This window comes from Gavia stellata, chromosome 9, assembly GCF_030936135.1.
Source record: "Gavia stellata isolate bGavSte3 chromosome 9, bGavSte3.hap2, whole genome shotgun sequence".
Taxonomy (NCBI): domain Eukaryota; kingdom Metazoa; phylum Chordata; class Aves; order Gaviiformes; family Gaviidae; genus Gavia; species Gavia stellata.
This window is the reverse complement of record NC_082602.1, coordinates 7,780,957-7,794,867: the sequence shown is the minus strand read 5'-3', so window position 1 is coordinate 7,794,867 and position 13,911 is coordinate 7,780,957. Positions and strand designations below refer to the sequence as shown.

At 43.0% G+C, this 13,911-nt stretch overlaps 1 protein-coding gene across 1 annotated transcript; it reads left to right on the top strand.

Moving 5' to 3' along the window:
- The first annotated feature begins 4,383 nt into the window (after nt 1-4,383).
- Nucleotides 4,384-13,558, top strand: CDK1 (cyclin dependent kinase 1). Its single transcript, XM_059821111.1, has 8 exons — nt 4,384-4,417; nt 5,625-5,675; nt 7,127-7,283; nt 8,395-8,518; nt 8,916-9,086; nt 9,667-9,830; nt 9,961-10,102; nt 13,211-13,558. The coding sequence occupies exons 2-8, from the start codon at nt 5,639-5,641 to the stop codon at nt 13,322-13,324; spliced, it is 909 nt and encodes a 302-aa protein (XP_059677094.1). The 5' UTR covers nt 4,384-4,417; nt 5,625-5,638; the 3' UTR covers nt 13,325-13,558.
- The last annotated feature ends 353 nt before the right edge of the window (nt 13,559-13,911 follow it).

Below are 13,911 nucleotides of genomic sequence, written 5' to 3'. Positions count from 1 at the left end.
TCTCCGCTCGCTCCTCTTCGTGTGCGGCTGCGAAGTGCATGGTAAAACTTCCCCTGATTTCAAATTCAGCCCAGGTTTCCTCCAGGAAGATACAAGCCCATGAATAACCACCACCCTGACGTTTCCTTCTACCTACAATTTCATTATTTGAAATGAAGGGATGGTTAATGATATTCTCATTATTGTAATCATATCAACATTTGGGTTTTTTAAGTAAAGTCTTTTAGTGCATGCTACACACTATGCTACAAACAATGATACTTAAAAATAATTTGAACCTAAACTCAAGTACTTTAAATGCATTTTAAATATTTATATTCATGCTTTCAGGAGGCAGTGACAATTTAATTCCTTTCTCTTAGCAGCTTCCATCCTTTTGCTTTATTTTCAAACAGTTCTCAGGAGCTTTTTGCTTTCTGGCATCCTGTCAAAAGTTCTCCATGTTGCTTGATAGTGGGAACTGTCCTGCATAACGAGCCATTTAACAGGTTAAATGCATCAGCTGAACTATGCGTTAAAGAGGTATCATCCCCCTAATATTATCTTGCTTTCCTAAATGCTACTAAATGTCTCCTACTGCACTTTTGCGTTGTTATACTAAAAAAATAATCTTTCGTTTTTAATAAATGTTAAAAGAAGCCAATCAATGTTTGCATTTATCTGTTTCTGAGTACAGTGAACACAACCTATTTTAGATACCCTCATTGTAATTCACAAATCAGTTGACCTTTTTTAATTACATCATTATGTAAAAGACAGAATACACTTTCTCTCTTCCTTACAGTGGTGTTATTGCTGAGGAGAATATGATTACTATACAAAAGACAAGACGATATTGACTCTTGCAGCTGCCCTCTACTCAGCATAGAAGGAGTTGTTCAGAGTATTACACTGGGTTCTTAGCCACGAATACAACTGTAATACTATAATCCGAGCTCGGCGTTGTAGGTCTGATCCTATATACCTTGCACAAATAGCACTGCAGTTCAAGCAAGTGGAAGTTTTGGATGCCAAAGAGGTTTTAATGTACGTGCCCTTTGCCCATTTATATAAATAAAATGGTAATTAACGTCGTATTGCCAAGGTAGACCTAGATTCCTTTGCTGTTTGCCTTCGAGTTTTCCCTCGGTTTTACACTTGGATCCATGTTTTGCTGTAAAGGGAAGCAGCAGTCCTAGGGACTCCCACATCTGTACATCTCCGTCCATCTCTGACTCAGCTGTCAGCAGGCTCACTGCAGCTATTCCGTCAAGCAGAACAGTAAATCCCTTCAAACACAAAAGTCAATACAAATGTAGTTATATCAGTCGTCTCAAGCAGTATCATTAGCTGCTGCCATGTCTAAAGCAATGATCAGCCCGAGATAAGCACTATCCAGTCAGAAAGGAGACATGATTTATATCCTAGGGATACGCAGACAAGAGCGAGAGGGAGGAAAACGCTAGGTAAGCAGAACTGTCAGACCGATACTTGGCAAACCAATGCCATGACGGGTCTATACTTACATCTACTCTGCCTTATAAGCAAGCTAGCTAGAGCTTACTGTCATACAGAGAGGGATGGAGAAAGCAAGCGTGGGGAGCGTGGGAGTGTGGGCATGGAGCACGTAGCACTTCTGTCCGTGTACGCGGAGTTATGCCATGCACAACTGTGCTGTGAAGCGACAGGGACAAGCTGAAATTAGCATAAGCTGCTTTCGGTCAATACCCACCATCACTGTCACTGAGCACTCTTAGCACGTGCTAAGGGCGAAGCAACCTCCGACGTTCTTGAAGGAACCCACTGCACACCACGGCATTCTCCATTGCTATCAGGTGCTGCAGTCCACCGAACATGGAGATGGTGGCAAAATAATTTCCCCAAGATGCTTCCCTGTCATTAAGCCAGCACAATTTGCGCACTGAGGCAGAGTCACGAGAGCAGAGGTGAAGGCAGGGGCAGTTATGCTGGGCTTTGACTGCAGTGGTGATCAGGCGGATCTCAAAGCCGTCCACCTCCTAGGTTTTTCCTAAAGGTGTCAGAAAAGGCTAAACTTGCCATCTCAGGCACCAGTCAAGGGGACCACGGCCTCGCACAGGTCACAGCGTTGAATGCCGCCGGCTCGCGGAGCAGTCTCCTCGCGTGTGAAACGGCAGTAAGGCTACCGGGCTCCTGTTCTCCTTCGATCAGCTTTCCTTCTGGTGCCTCCTGATCTTCACCACTCAAAACTCATGAGGCAATGGGATATACGGAAAAAGACGTATTCTCAAAGAATTTGAAAATTCAGTGAGCACTCTGAGAATGAATGGTTAGTGTCCAACAGAAATGACTGTATGAGCACAACTAAGAAATATTTGTGTCTATTTAAACTAAGGCTGGTTAAAACGGGGAAAAAAGAAAATGTTGCTTTCAAGAAAACTCAGATCAGTGTATTCAGTACTTTCAGACACAGTATATTTTATATACAAATAGAATCTGTATATATTTTAATATAGCTGATATTAATTTATAGCACTAAATGTTCATGACACTGCTAACCCCCTCCCAAAGTTAACTAAGGTTACCATATGTCTGGATTTCCCAGACATGTTTTCTTTTTATCTGAAGGAAAAGGTGGACCTTGGCCACCTTCCTAAGGTCTCTGGACAAGGATTAGTCCGGCAGAGTCAGCAGCAGTAGCTCCGGCCCTGTGCTGGCTAGAGAAAGCAATCCCCCCCGAAGCTGTGGAGCGTGCGGAGCCTGACGGCACTGCCCCTGCGGAGTCAGGCCCCAGGGACACGTCGCACACACTTTGCCCGAGCTGTGCAGCCGGTCCACGTGCATTACTGAGCCTGGGCTGTCCTGGCTGTGTTGGACTTGTTACACACATGAGGAAGAGTTTCTCTGTGGCTGTGCGAGGCAGAGCACGTCGGACTCTTTTCCTATGAATTGCACAAGATGTGAGGCTGTATTTCCACCTGGGGTTTCCCAGAGATACCAAAGCCGTGTTCTAGGCAGGTAAATCTCCAGCAAGTGCTGGGAATACATGATTCAAGGTAAACAGAAACCTGCGAGCATGCGCACCGTATGCTGCAAAAATTCCCCAGGAGGGAGGGGAAAATGGAGGATTTTTACCCCCCGAAACCTCTGTGTGTTGGGGGGAGGAGCTGGACGAGCTGCTTCTCGCCTTTGCCATGGGCTAGGGAAGAGAAGGAAGTGCACCATGAACAGTCCTGCCTGCTGGAATCGCCCTCCCAAAGAAATGCTTTTAGGGGAAAAGCTGTACGTTTCTGTATACAGCAGCCTGCCCTGCTTACATTTAAGAGGAGCGGCAATGCTGTCCTTCAAGGATGTTGCAAAGCAGTGCAGTGAAGTACAAAATGCAGTTACCTCAATAACGTGGAGCGGTGCCGATGAGAAATGGGTGCCAGAGCGGGTCGGCAGCATCGCAGAACCCACAGTGGAACTGTGCTGCTGTAGGGGAAAGACCTATAACACCAGAAGCACATTTGCTTTGCAAATCTATTTAGCATTGAGGTTTTTAAGTAACACAATTTTGCAATGTTTGGAATTGCACTTTCCAAGGGTTTTTTTTTTATATAAGTGTATTGCATTAGTACTTCCCCGAGTACCGACGGAGTGGGTTTGCAACTGCCAGAGCACTCCCTGAGGAAAGCCCGCCGGTGCCTCTCTGGCTACATCCCCGACCCTTCTTTTGGAAGCTGTGACAGCGTAGGGGCTAATTGTTCTTAATCCGGGAGCAGCGATACAGGACTTCGATGTGCCTACAGACACATGTCCCGGCTTCTGGGGAACTGAGTTACCCAATGACCTTTTATTAATGCGTGTACTTTAAAACCACCTTCTGAAGTCACAGCAGTGCTTCACAGACCAGCACCCCTGCAGCCAGAAATCATGCATTTATGCTTTGGCTGGCTGCGGCATCTACATCTAGAAGACGTGCTTGATTAAAAGGAGCAGCTGCAGCCACAAGCCTAGCCTGATCCAGATGTGATTATATTCCTCATACCACGCAAACAGCCTAATGTGTTATTTGAGCAGTCACCAGTTTCCCAACAGCGCCGTCCCAGCGCAGCCCATTGCACGAGTGCCTTCGCATCTCACCATTTGGGAAAAAAGGCTTTAGACCATAGGGAACCACCCGCCCGCGCCACCAGTTTGCCTCCTCCCGCACCGGCCGCGAACCAAGCGGACGCCCGGCGTATCCTCAGCTTGCCGCGCCCGGCCGCGCCAGTTCTACCGCGGAGGCAGAAGCCGCCTTTCGGCCGGGCTTTGGCGCCGCCGGAGCGGCGCGCGCTGATTGGCCGCTTTGAATCATCTCAGCGCAGCGCCATTGGCGGAGCGCGGCGGCGCGCGGCTAGTTCGAATGCGCCGTGCCCGCCCCTGAGCGATCCCGGGGACGTCCTTGCGGCGGGGAGCGGGCTCGGCGGCGGCTCAGGTGAGGGGGAGCGGCGGCCGGTGGGGCGCTGACGGGAAGCTGCGGGGGCTTCAGGCCGGTGCTGGTCCCACGGAGGGGCTGGGGAGCCGCTTTTCCGCGGCCGTTGGTGCGCGCGGCCGTGTAACGGCTGCGGGGCGTGGGGTGGGGGTGGTTGTTCTTCCCCTCCTCTGGCGCTGGGTCGCGGGCTGAGGCTGCCGCTCCCCGCCCGGCCCGGCAGCGGGGCGAGCGGCTGACAGGCTGCCGCGGGGTCGGCCCTTCCTCCGCTTCTGCCGCGCTTAGCCCTCGCTCCGCCGGCCGGGCGGCGGAGCGGGTCCCGCTCCCCAGCGGGGCAGTGTGCTGGGCGTGCCGCGGCCCCCCGTCCCTTCCTGATGGGGTCGAGGTCGCCCTTGAGACCTGGGGCGGGCGGGAGGCGGGCAGGGCGCCCGCTCCTCGAGGTGGTACTCGGGGCCTCTCCCTCCGCCCGGCCCTGCTCCGGGGGCGGTTTCGAGGTGATGCGACCTGTGGCAGCGGGGCAGGAGTCGGTCCGACGCGAAGCGTGCCCCTGGCCTCGGCTGCGCGGTTAGCGGGCTAGGGGCGAGCGCTCGCTGCCCTTCCTCGCTTGCTTGGCGACTGCCTGAACTCGGAAACCTCCTCGGGAGCTGCCGGTAACTACGAATTCGCTCGTTACCTCGTAACGCTTCCGAACCTGGTATTAAAGTTCAGCTGCCTTCAGTGAAGGAGGTCAAGAGCAGCATGGAAGGTGTGAAGTGCCAGTCCCACCAGATGCTAACACCTCTTAGTATCTAGTGCCTGCTGACGTAGTTTAGGTTTGCAGCTCTGGACTTATCAAATGATATGGGGCTGGTGTTCCCTTATGTTGCTAACATCAAACCTTGTGATTTTAGATAGTAGGGTTCCTGCTAATGAGTAACGACATAAAACTAATGAGTAGGGTGTGGTATTTTCAGTCGCTTGGAGGAGCTTTCTTCACAAAAGCATCTTACTCCTTTGAGTTGAGGCCTAATCATATGTTAGGATGTAGTTTTTCTAGTTGGAACCCTGAATAAAAACCTGTGTTTTTGTGGAGGAGAACAGTAAGTGTTCCATCTTAGATTCTAATTATGTAAAACAAAACTAGCTTCCAAAGACCTGGCATAATTTCAGAGACTTGGCTGTGTTCAGGACAGCAACTGTTCACCCTCATGTTATTTTTTCCTGTTCATTTCAGGGATAACCATAGCAATGGATGATTACACAAAAATAGAGAAGATTGGGGAAGGTAAGTATGGAGAACCATGAGCCTTGTAATGCTCCACAGGTTGAGTTATCAAGTGTCGTAGAAGCTCTGTGCACTCTGGCTGTTAGAGGAGCTACTGAGATTCAACTAACTGGCAAAATAAGCCTGTGGTTAACTGTGGTAATTATTGCTACATGTAAAAGCTTTCAGACTGCCCTTCTTTTGAAGATGACATGGTCTATTTGAAACAACTGATCAGTGTTGAGAAGTGTCTGCCTTCATATTGATGGCTAATGGTGTAATTTTTCCTCCAAGAGGTGGTAAAAAAACATGTTCTGAGGCCTGAAACCAGCTTTTCCATTTAGGAAGCTCATCCATTCCTTTGTATGTGAACTTGTGAACCAGTCGCTCCTGAAGTTGTACTGTGTGGTATACTTACTTTACTCGGAGCTGCTGGTAGGGAGTAGTGGTTTGTGGATTGTTCCGCTTGGATTATATCCGGTCACTACACTTGTCAAGGGAAAGAGTAGATTGTAAACTTCTGTGGAGAAGTGGATTTTAACAATTAATTTACTATAAGGCACTAAAGATTGCTTCAGTGCAGATGTTAGTCACAAACCCCCTTTAACTGGAAATCCAGCCTATGTTAAATGTAGAAGTCGGTGTGTTTTATAATGCTTTAGCCTTATGTAAACTTGAGAATTTGCAGTATGTTGCTCTGAGAAGGCGCTCTCTAAAGAAATCGCAAAACATGTGGGCTTGGATCTTAAAACAAAGCTTTATAACTGAAGCCTTGTGCATGAATCTTTTTGAAAGAAACTAGTTTGTTTGAGCTTAATCTGAGGGATTAATGCTTCAAGAAGGGTGAAAAGAGAATACTTAAGCTGTCTTGGTTTGTAGAGGGCTCTACTTTTGTGAACACTGATGATTATTGATTTAAGATTTACTACTGGTTCCAATTTTAGCTTCTGCTGAGACCCATAGCACTGCCCTCTCTCTTGCACTGAGGATTGTGCTAGAGGTATTTCTATAAATCTGACTGACGGATGGATAGATCTCTGATTGCAGAGGGAGCACTACTTTTTTTGCAGCTAAACCTTTAACCTTTTAATGTGATGTATCAATGGCAAAATCATAAACCCTTGGGGATGAAGAGGTATAGTGATCTTGCCTGAAAGTTAATCAGCCTGAAACTCAAATAGTATCATATTCTACAACTACATCTTCCAAATATTCAAGTTTCACACTTGGGCTACTAAGTACCCTGTCCTAACAAATGATACCATTTATGGGTGGCATGCTGTAAACAAAAAAAACCTATTGCATGGTTAAACTGCCAAAACTAAGTAGTAGTTTGTAATCAAGCCAAATAATTAAATAAAAAATACTTGACTGCAAGGACTCTTGCCTATGTTAGCAGTTCTTATTTGCAATGACTTATCTGTACCTGAAGCTGGTATTTCCTATATGCATTTCACTGTCTTTTTGTTCAGGTACCTATGGTGTTGTGTATAAAGGTCGGCACAAAACCACAGGCCAAGTGGTTGCAATGAAGAAAATACGTCTAGAAAGTGAGGAGGAAGGTGTTCCAAGTACTGCTATCCGAGAAATTTCTTTATTAAAAGAGCTGCATCATCCCAATATAGTCTGGTATGCATACACTGGTACTTAGCTAAACACTTTGAAGGGCTCTAGGTCCCTTCAGATAAGAAATTATTTTTCCACCTTTCTGGTGAGGTGAGAGCTACTCTGCCTAATACTGTCTGTTTTGCAGTGAATAGCTATAGTCCCAAATCCTGTGTTTATGCCAGTTTTCTAATTAAGACTTCCTCATGCTGCCTCTCCCCATTCTAGAAATGTAACAAGTTTTTTATGATTTTATAATTTATGTAAGTTATCTTCAGAGTGGTTTTTGTCATAATGGAGACAGCGTACCTCATGAAAACTGGCTGAAGCTGTTACTTTAGTCAGTCTCGGAACTTTGTTTGCCACCTTGGAATAGACCAGTTGACCTTAGTGTTCTTATGTGAGCCTCTGTCATCAATCACTTCCTTGCTGTTTTGTAGCAGAGACTTGCGTGTTGCGTTACGATGCTGTCATAACTGGCACATCTGAGCTATGAGTGAAACATCCATCAGTGACTACTTGACATGTAGAATTGAATGCAGCTATTGCTTTTCCCACAAAAGATTTACTTGCTCTTTGATGCAGCAAAATACTTTCACTCTAATGTGCCTTAAAACTGGCCAAGTTCCAGCCATGTAGTGTCTCTATGTATGCTTGGGTTTAGGAACCCTTGTAATATATTAGGGATGAAGGGGATACTTAAAAAACTGTAAATCCTGCTGTGTCTACTAGGTTCCTATTGTAATATTCTCTTAAACCCTCAGGTTTAAATTCAGGCTCTGCTTTAATAAACCAGCTTCAAACGGAAGCTAGGCTCCAACACCCACAGCCTTTTTTTTAAAGGCAACAATATCTTTTCCTCAGACTTCCTGTGTCTGCTACCCAACATGAGGGAACATAAGTTTCAGAGGAAGTGTATAGGGTGTTTACCTCAGTCTGACACTATTTCAGATATACTTGATTTTCCAGATGACAGTGTAACTCACTAAGTCTGTTAATCTTTGAAGACCAGAAGCTTTTTAAGGCTTTCATAACAGGAACCTGGAAATGTCAGCTTGTGTCCCTGTTGAGAGGGGAAATGTAACCATGAGTCCATGCATTTTGCAATGGAGTTGACTGTATACTCAATTTTTAGTCTTCAGGATGTTCTTATGCAGGATTCAAGACTGTACCTCGTCTTTGAATTCCTTTCCATGGATCTCAAGAAATACTTGGATACTATTCCATCTGGCCAATATTTGGATTGTTCACGTGTTAAGGTAATGAGGACAATTTCTTAATATAAGAGAGAGATTAATGTAAAGAAGATGACCTACGAAGCTGTAAGCAGCTCTTATTTTCAGTATAATTAACTCCTTGAGGAGAAATGAAAGGTTAAGAAGCAGCTGTGGATAATAAGATAAATGTGAGTTTTGCTCTCAAATGCCACTTGAAATTCTTTTAATTACTGAAATTAAGCTGCCTGAAACTGAGCTTAAAGTAAAGAATGAATTTGTGTGGCTTTATGATTGATGTTAACTCAATATCTGCAGTGCTTTGGATCTCCATTTCCTACTACTATGGGGAGAGCTAATGTAAGGGAACAGCTTTATGTTGCAGAACACTTAACTTGTGCTAAAGGTTGCTTCTCTTTTTTTCTCCCACTTCTTTTTACAGAGTTACTTGTATCAAATCTTGCAAGGTATTGTCTTCTGCCATTCAAGAAGAGTTCTGCACAGAGACTTAAAACCTCAGAATCTCTTAATAGATGACAAGGGGGTGATTAAACTGGCGGACTTTGGATTGGCTCGAGCCTTTGGAATTCCAGTGCGGGTATACACTCATGAAGTGAGTGAATTAGAACATCCTCTTGGTGATTTGGACAATGCTTACTAGCTTCCTGGTAATAACTGAATATGCAATAGCTAAAAAAGAATCATGGAGCTTTTGAAGTCATAACTGAAATATAATTTTGATACTGTTAGTTTTTGTTTTATTCAATAGCTTTCCGTCTCCCTCACTGTGGTTTTACTCTAAGGTTCCAAAGCATCTTATGAATCCCGCTATTACCTTGACAGTGAATCAGATGGGCCAGAACTTGTTGCTCACTGTCTTCTAAGGGCATTTTTGCTTCACAAAGTACTCGAGTTTGTTGAGGGTTTTAGTGGCTAGGTGCTAAAGTCTTCCTGCTCTTTGGGAAGTAGCGTAGGCAACTGCTTTGCTTGCAATAGAAACTACTGCAATGGAGTTTGTTATGCTTATCAGTAAATGAAGTTTGAAACTAGTATTTTCACTAAAACTTCTAGCACCAGCTATTAGTTTAACAAAAAACCTGAATGCTGCTTAATAACGAATGAGCCATTGTGCTTGCAGTCAATTAGAGGACCTGATCCTATAAACTTACTAAAAAAATTTCCTTGTTCAATAGGTAGTGACACTGTGGTACAGGTCTCCAGAGGTGTTGCTAGGATCTGCTCGTTACTCTACTCCTGTAGATATATGGAGCATAGGCACCATATTTGCTGAGCTGGCAACTAAAAAGCCACTTTTCCATGGGGACTCAGAGATTGACCAGCTTTTCAGAATCTTCAGGTATGTCAGGCTGAACCTTTCCTTGCTACTTGTGTGGCATTGCGCAACGGTGCTGTGCACTTGCTAAAATTGTAGCAGTGCATACAGATTTCAGACTAAACTGCTCAGTATTTTGCTTATGCTTGCATAGAGCTTTAGGTACCCCCAACAATGAGGTATGGCCTGAAGTGGAATCCCTGCAAGACTATAAAAACACATTCCCAAAATGGAAACCTGGCAGTCTGGGAACACATGTCAAAAATTTAGATGAAGATGGACTCGATCTACTGTCTGTAAGTAGTCTTCCTTAAACTGCTGCTTAAGAAACTGAACAGGTCATTTCAAATACTCTAGAATATATAAAGCTCTACTAATCAGTCTTGGCTCGAATGAGGATATGAGGTCTTCAAACTATCAGCAGTGGCATGGGCTGTTGTTCTTGTAGAACTGACACCTTGTGTGACATTCTTTCACTTCATTCATAAATAATAGATGACTAGACTACTTTCCTTCTCATTAAGCAATTATGCCTCAGCTTTTTTATGCTAATAAGCCAGGTACAACTTGAAAGTGAGGATGAGCTTTTAGAAAGAGGTCTAAGTGAAGGCTCCTGCCCACAAACTGTAGCTGGCACCTTCCTGGTGCCAGCACTAATTATGACGCAGGTGTATGACTGCTGATCCAGTTGGAAGTGTTTTTCTTTCATGGTAGCATGTGGCTTAATCTTGGTGGGCTCATCTTGGTTAAGCTTTCCTGGTGGTCTTAACTGAATAAACAATGATGGAAACAGCTGACTATTGATTAGCTTTGAAACCAGGGCCTTAGTTTTAAGTTAGTCTGTAGTGTCTGTCTCAATTACCTTTAAATTTTGAGTTGAAGTTTTCTGGCTGTGGTGGATTAACTTTTAACTGGTATATTTTTTCTAGTGGGAGTTTTCTTTAGTTCTGTGGCCATGCAGTTGAACTACCATGCTAAGCTTTTATTTCACAAGCTCTTCATCAGGCTTTTCCATTTAGTGCTCTTCCAGCTCATGTGCTGCCACTGCAGACTAATTTAGATCACATTTTAGGTGTCATCTTAGATGCACCTAAGTATAAGAATGTACCTTGGTGACTTATCCCAAAGCTGCATTTGTACAGAGCGGACTTGCATATGAGGGTGTGGGGTGGGTACTCTATGTGTCTCAAGATAAGGTGAAACTTCAGAACCATCTTGGTACAAGGGGAACCTTGTACAGCAATTACCTGTGTAGCTGGCTCATGTTTTTAAGCTGTCACAAAGTAGTTTATTACCTATACTGGTACAGCTATGGCAAAATACTCTGAAGCAGTGTTACCCAAGAAGCTCCAATGACCACAGTTTCTCACAATTTTTCTTTGTGAGAACAGAGACACAGTTCAGACTGACAACCGGAACAACATTTGTTAAACATAGTTGTTTTGGATAGCTCTCTGAACCTTATAGCAGTATTGTTTTACAGAGAACTGACTAAAGCTGGGAATAATTCCTCTGTGTTCACTGACAGCATCATCATGAAATCAGTTTGAAGTAGAAGTTACTGATAGTATTTATGAATGAAAATCAGTTGAACAGGCAAGTGAATGGTGTTGATACAGTCATGTAACTGGCCTGCTAAGTATTTAGCTTAGTTGTGGCTTCACTGTGTAAAACCAGTGTTTTGGGCTGCTGCTAATAAAGGCAAAAACATTTACTAGTTCCTCAAATGCTGTTATCATGGTATTAATCTCAAAGCATATTAATTCTGTAAAATCTTGTATAGCTTTGCCTTAAATTAATAAATGTTGAAATTTTAGCTTCCTATTGATGCCTGGTGACAGTGGCTGAATTCTTACGCCTCTGGAATCCATTTAAGTTTCCTATGGCACTTTTAAGCCTGAAACAGTAATATAACTTCAAAGGCAACAAAACTGAATATTTCATTCTAGAGGACAAGCTCAGATGTATCAATGAAAATGCTAATTTCTCCTTCTATAGACTACTGCAGATGAAGTAGTATGTAAAATAGCTATCTTTGAAAAGGGTTTACATATTTTTGTGTTAAGACCAATTGGTTGAGTGAGGTTGTAAACTTAAGACCTGCACTCTGTGGCCAGCATTTCAAAGTGCTTAATGGCTGTCATCAAAACCTTTGGTTTATCAGACACTAAGTTTCAGGAAAACCTATGTTCCAGACTGCTCAGAGAAGAAATGGTCACTTAATCTATTGGCAGAAGTACTGTAGTCTCAGTGTCTCTTTTTCAGAGAAATTTGCCCTTTTTTGTCTGAGTCAATTTTAAGAGAACCTTTGATATCAGTATTAGCTATAGGATACTGTTTTTCTTGGGTATAGCTAACAGGAACCTGTCACTTAACCTTGTATGTCCAATTTTACCTTAAATCTAGAGATAGCGTTGCATTTGGCAGGAGCTCAGAGAATATAGATGCAAATTCAGGGGTTTAAATCAACTTGGAAGACTCCTTGTGGGATGAAGTCTAAAGATTAGTTAAATGTCAAGACTGAATACTGGGCAGAGTAATACTTGTTGTGGGTATGGGGGAGAAGCAGCTGGTAGAATCCTGATTACTTGAATCTGAAATATACTTTCCTTTATAAGGAGAAATAAAAGCAAAAAGATTTTGCAGAAACTTTGATGGTTTTAGGTCTAGTAGATGCTAAATGCTTCATTCCTTTCTTCTTTTTGGCCCCTGGCTGTATGATATAAGCTGTAGATGCTTTTTTTTAAACTGCTAGCAAAACAAATATCTTGCCTGTTTTAGAAAGTTCTGGGGGCTGTTGTAGTGGCTATGGCATCACCTCTGTTTGCTCTCATCAACTTTATTGAGGTATTCAGTTGTAGTAACTCATTGCAGAGAAAAAGTTTTCAAACTCTGTTTCTTCAGTTCTACCTGTTTGGATTCTGTAACTGAGTGATTACTCTCTTGTATTTTAACTGTAAACTGTTGCACCAAGCTGAGTAGAAGCAAATTGACAGTTTCTTCAAAGTCAGCTTAACAAAACAAGCACATGACCACTTGTTCTTGTAAGTGTTTTGGGCTTTAACAGCCCAAAGCTTATAAATTTCTCTTAGTTGAGAAGTTGAGACTAATAATCATTGCAACTTGATGCCTGGTTCTGGATTTAGTTCAGTGCATATGGTACCCTGATAGATACGTTGGTTATTGAATGGGAGAATAAATGTTTCTTCGCTTTCTGAGATGTTATGCATTACTACTGACTTGTAGGTGGAAATGACCTCTCCCTGTAAGAGAAATCATAGAACATAGGGGGGAAAACTTATCTTATGTTTACTTGATTATTAATGTGGTTAAATATCTACCTATTTAACAGGATTTTAGTTCCCATTTAATGAGTGAGTAAATGTGTTTCCTTTTTCTTCCAGAAAATGTTAATTTATGATCCTGCAAAAAGAATCTCTGGCAAAATGGCCTTGAACCATCCATATTTCGATGACTTGGACAAATCCACTCTTCCTGCTAATCTGATTAAGAAATAATAGACCTTTGGACTAAATCGACCAGAGAGAAATAATTGGGATTACTTTTACTATTAAGTCTGTCTGTAACTTGTATGTCTGTCTTTCTGCTATAAAACTGTGGCTGTGTTTAGTTTGTTTTGGTTTAAGTGTTATCTAAATGTAAATATTAACCTATTAGTGCTGAGTTCAAATACAATGCAAATATTGCTGCCATTAATGCAGTGGACTTTCTATAAATAAAGCTTTAAATCCAGTGAAGAACTAAACTTATTTCCAGACTATGGGTGCTCTACAAAAGGACTCTGTTTTCTTTGGAATGTGCTGGTAAGGTACCACTTATCTAAAAGAAGTGGGTAACCTAAACTACTAAATTGCTGTTCTTGATATGATAGGAAATCCCTCTGAAGTTTGAGTTGTTTCAGTATGACATCAGTTTAAAATTATACTTGAGCACGGCAATCAATGTGCCAAAGGACATGTAAATGAGATTTTTTTTTAATTTAAGAATTGCAGATCACTACTTAAGCCAGGTAGATGGCCAAACTAATTTCAGGGTTTGAGGTTTTTGAAGGTATTTGCAAGTCAGCATTTGGAAAAAATCCTTG

What these genes read in the sequence shown, in the direction of transcription:
- CDK1 (XM_059821111.1), top strand. Translation starts at nt 5,639, where the DNA reads ATGGATGATTACACAAAAATAGAGAAGATTGGGGAAG. An exon ending in CATCATCCCAATATAGTCTG is followed by an intron (nt 7,284 to 8,394) that starts GTATGCATACAC and finishes CTCAATTTTTAG; the next exon opens with TCTTCAGGATGTTCTTATGC. An exon ending in TGGATTGTTCACGTGTTAAG is followed by an intron (nt 8,519 to 8,915) that starts GTAATGAGGACA and finishes TTCTTTTTACAG; the next exon opens with AGTTACTTGTATCAAATCTT.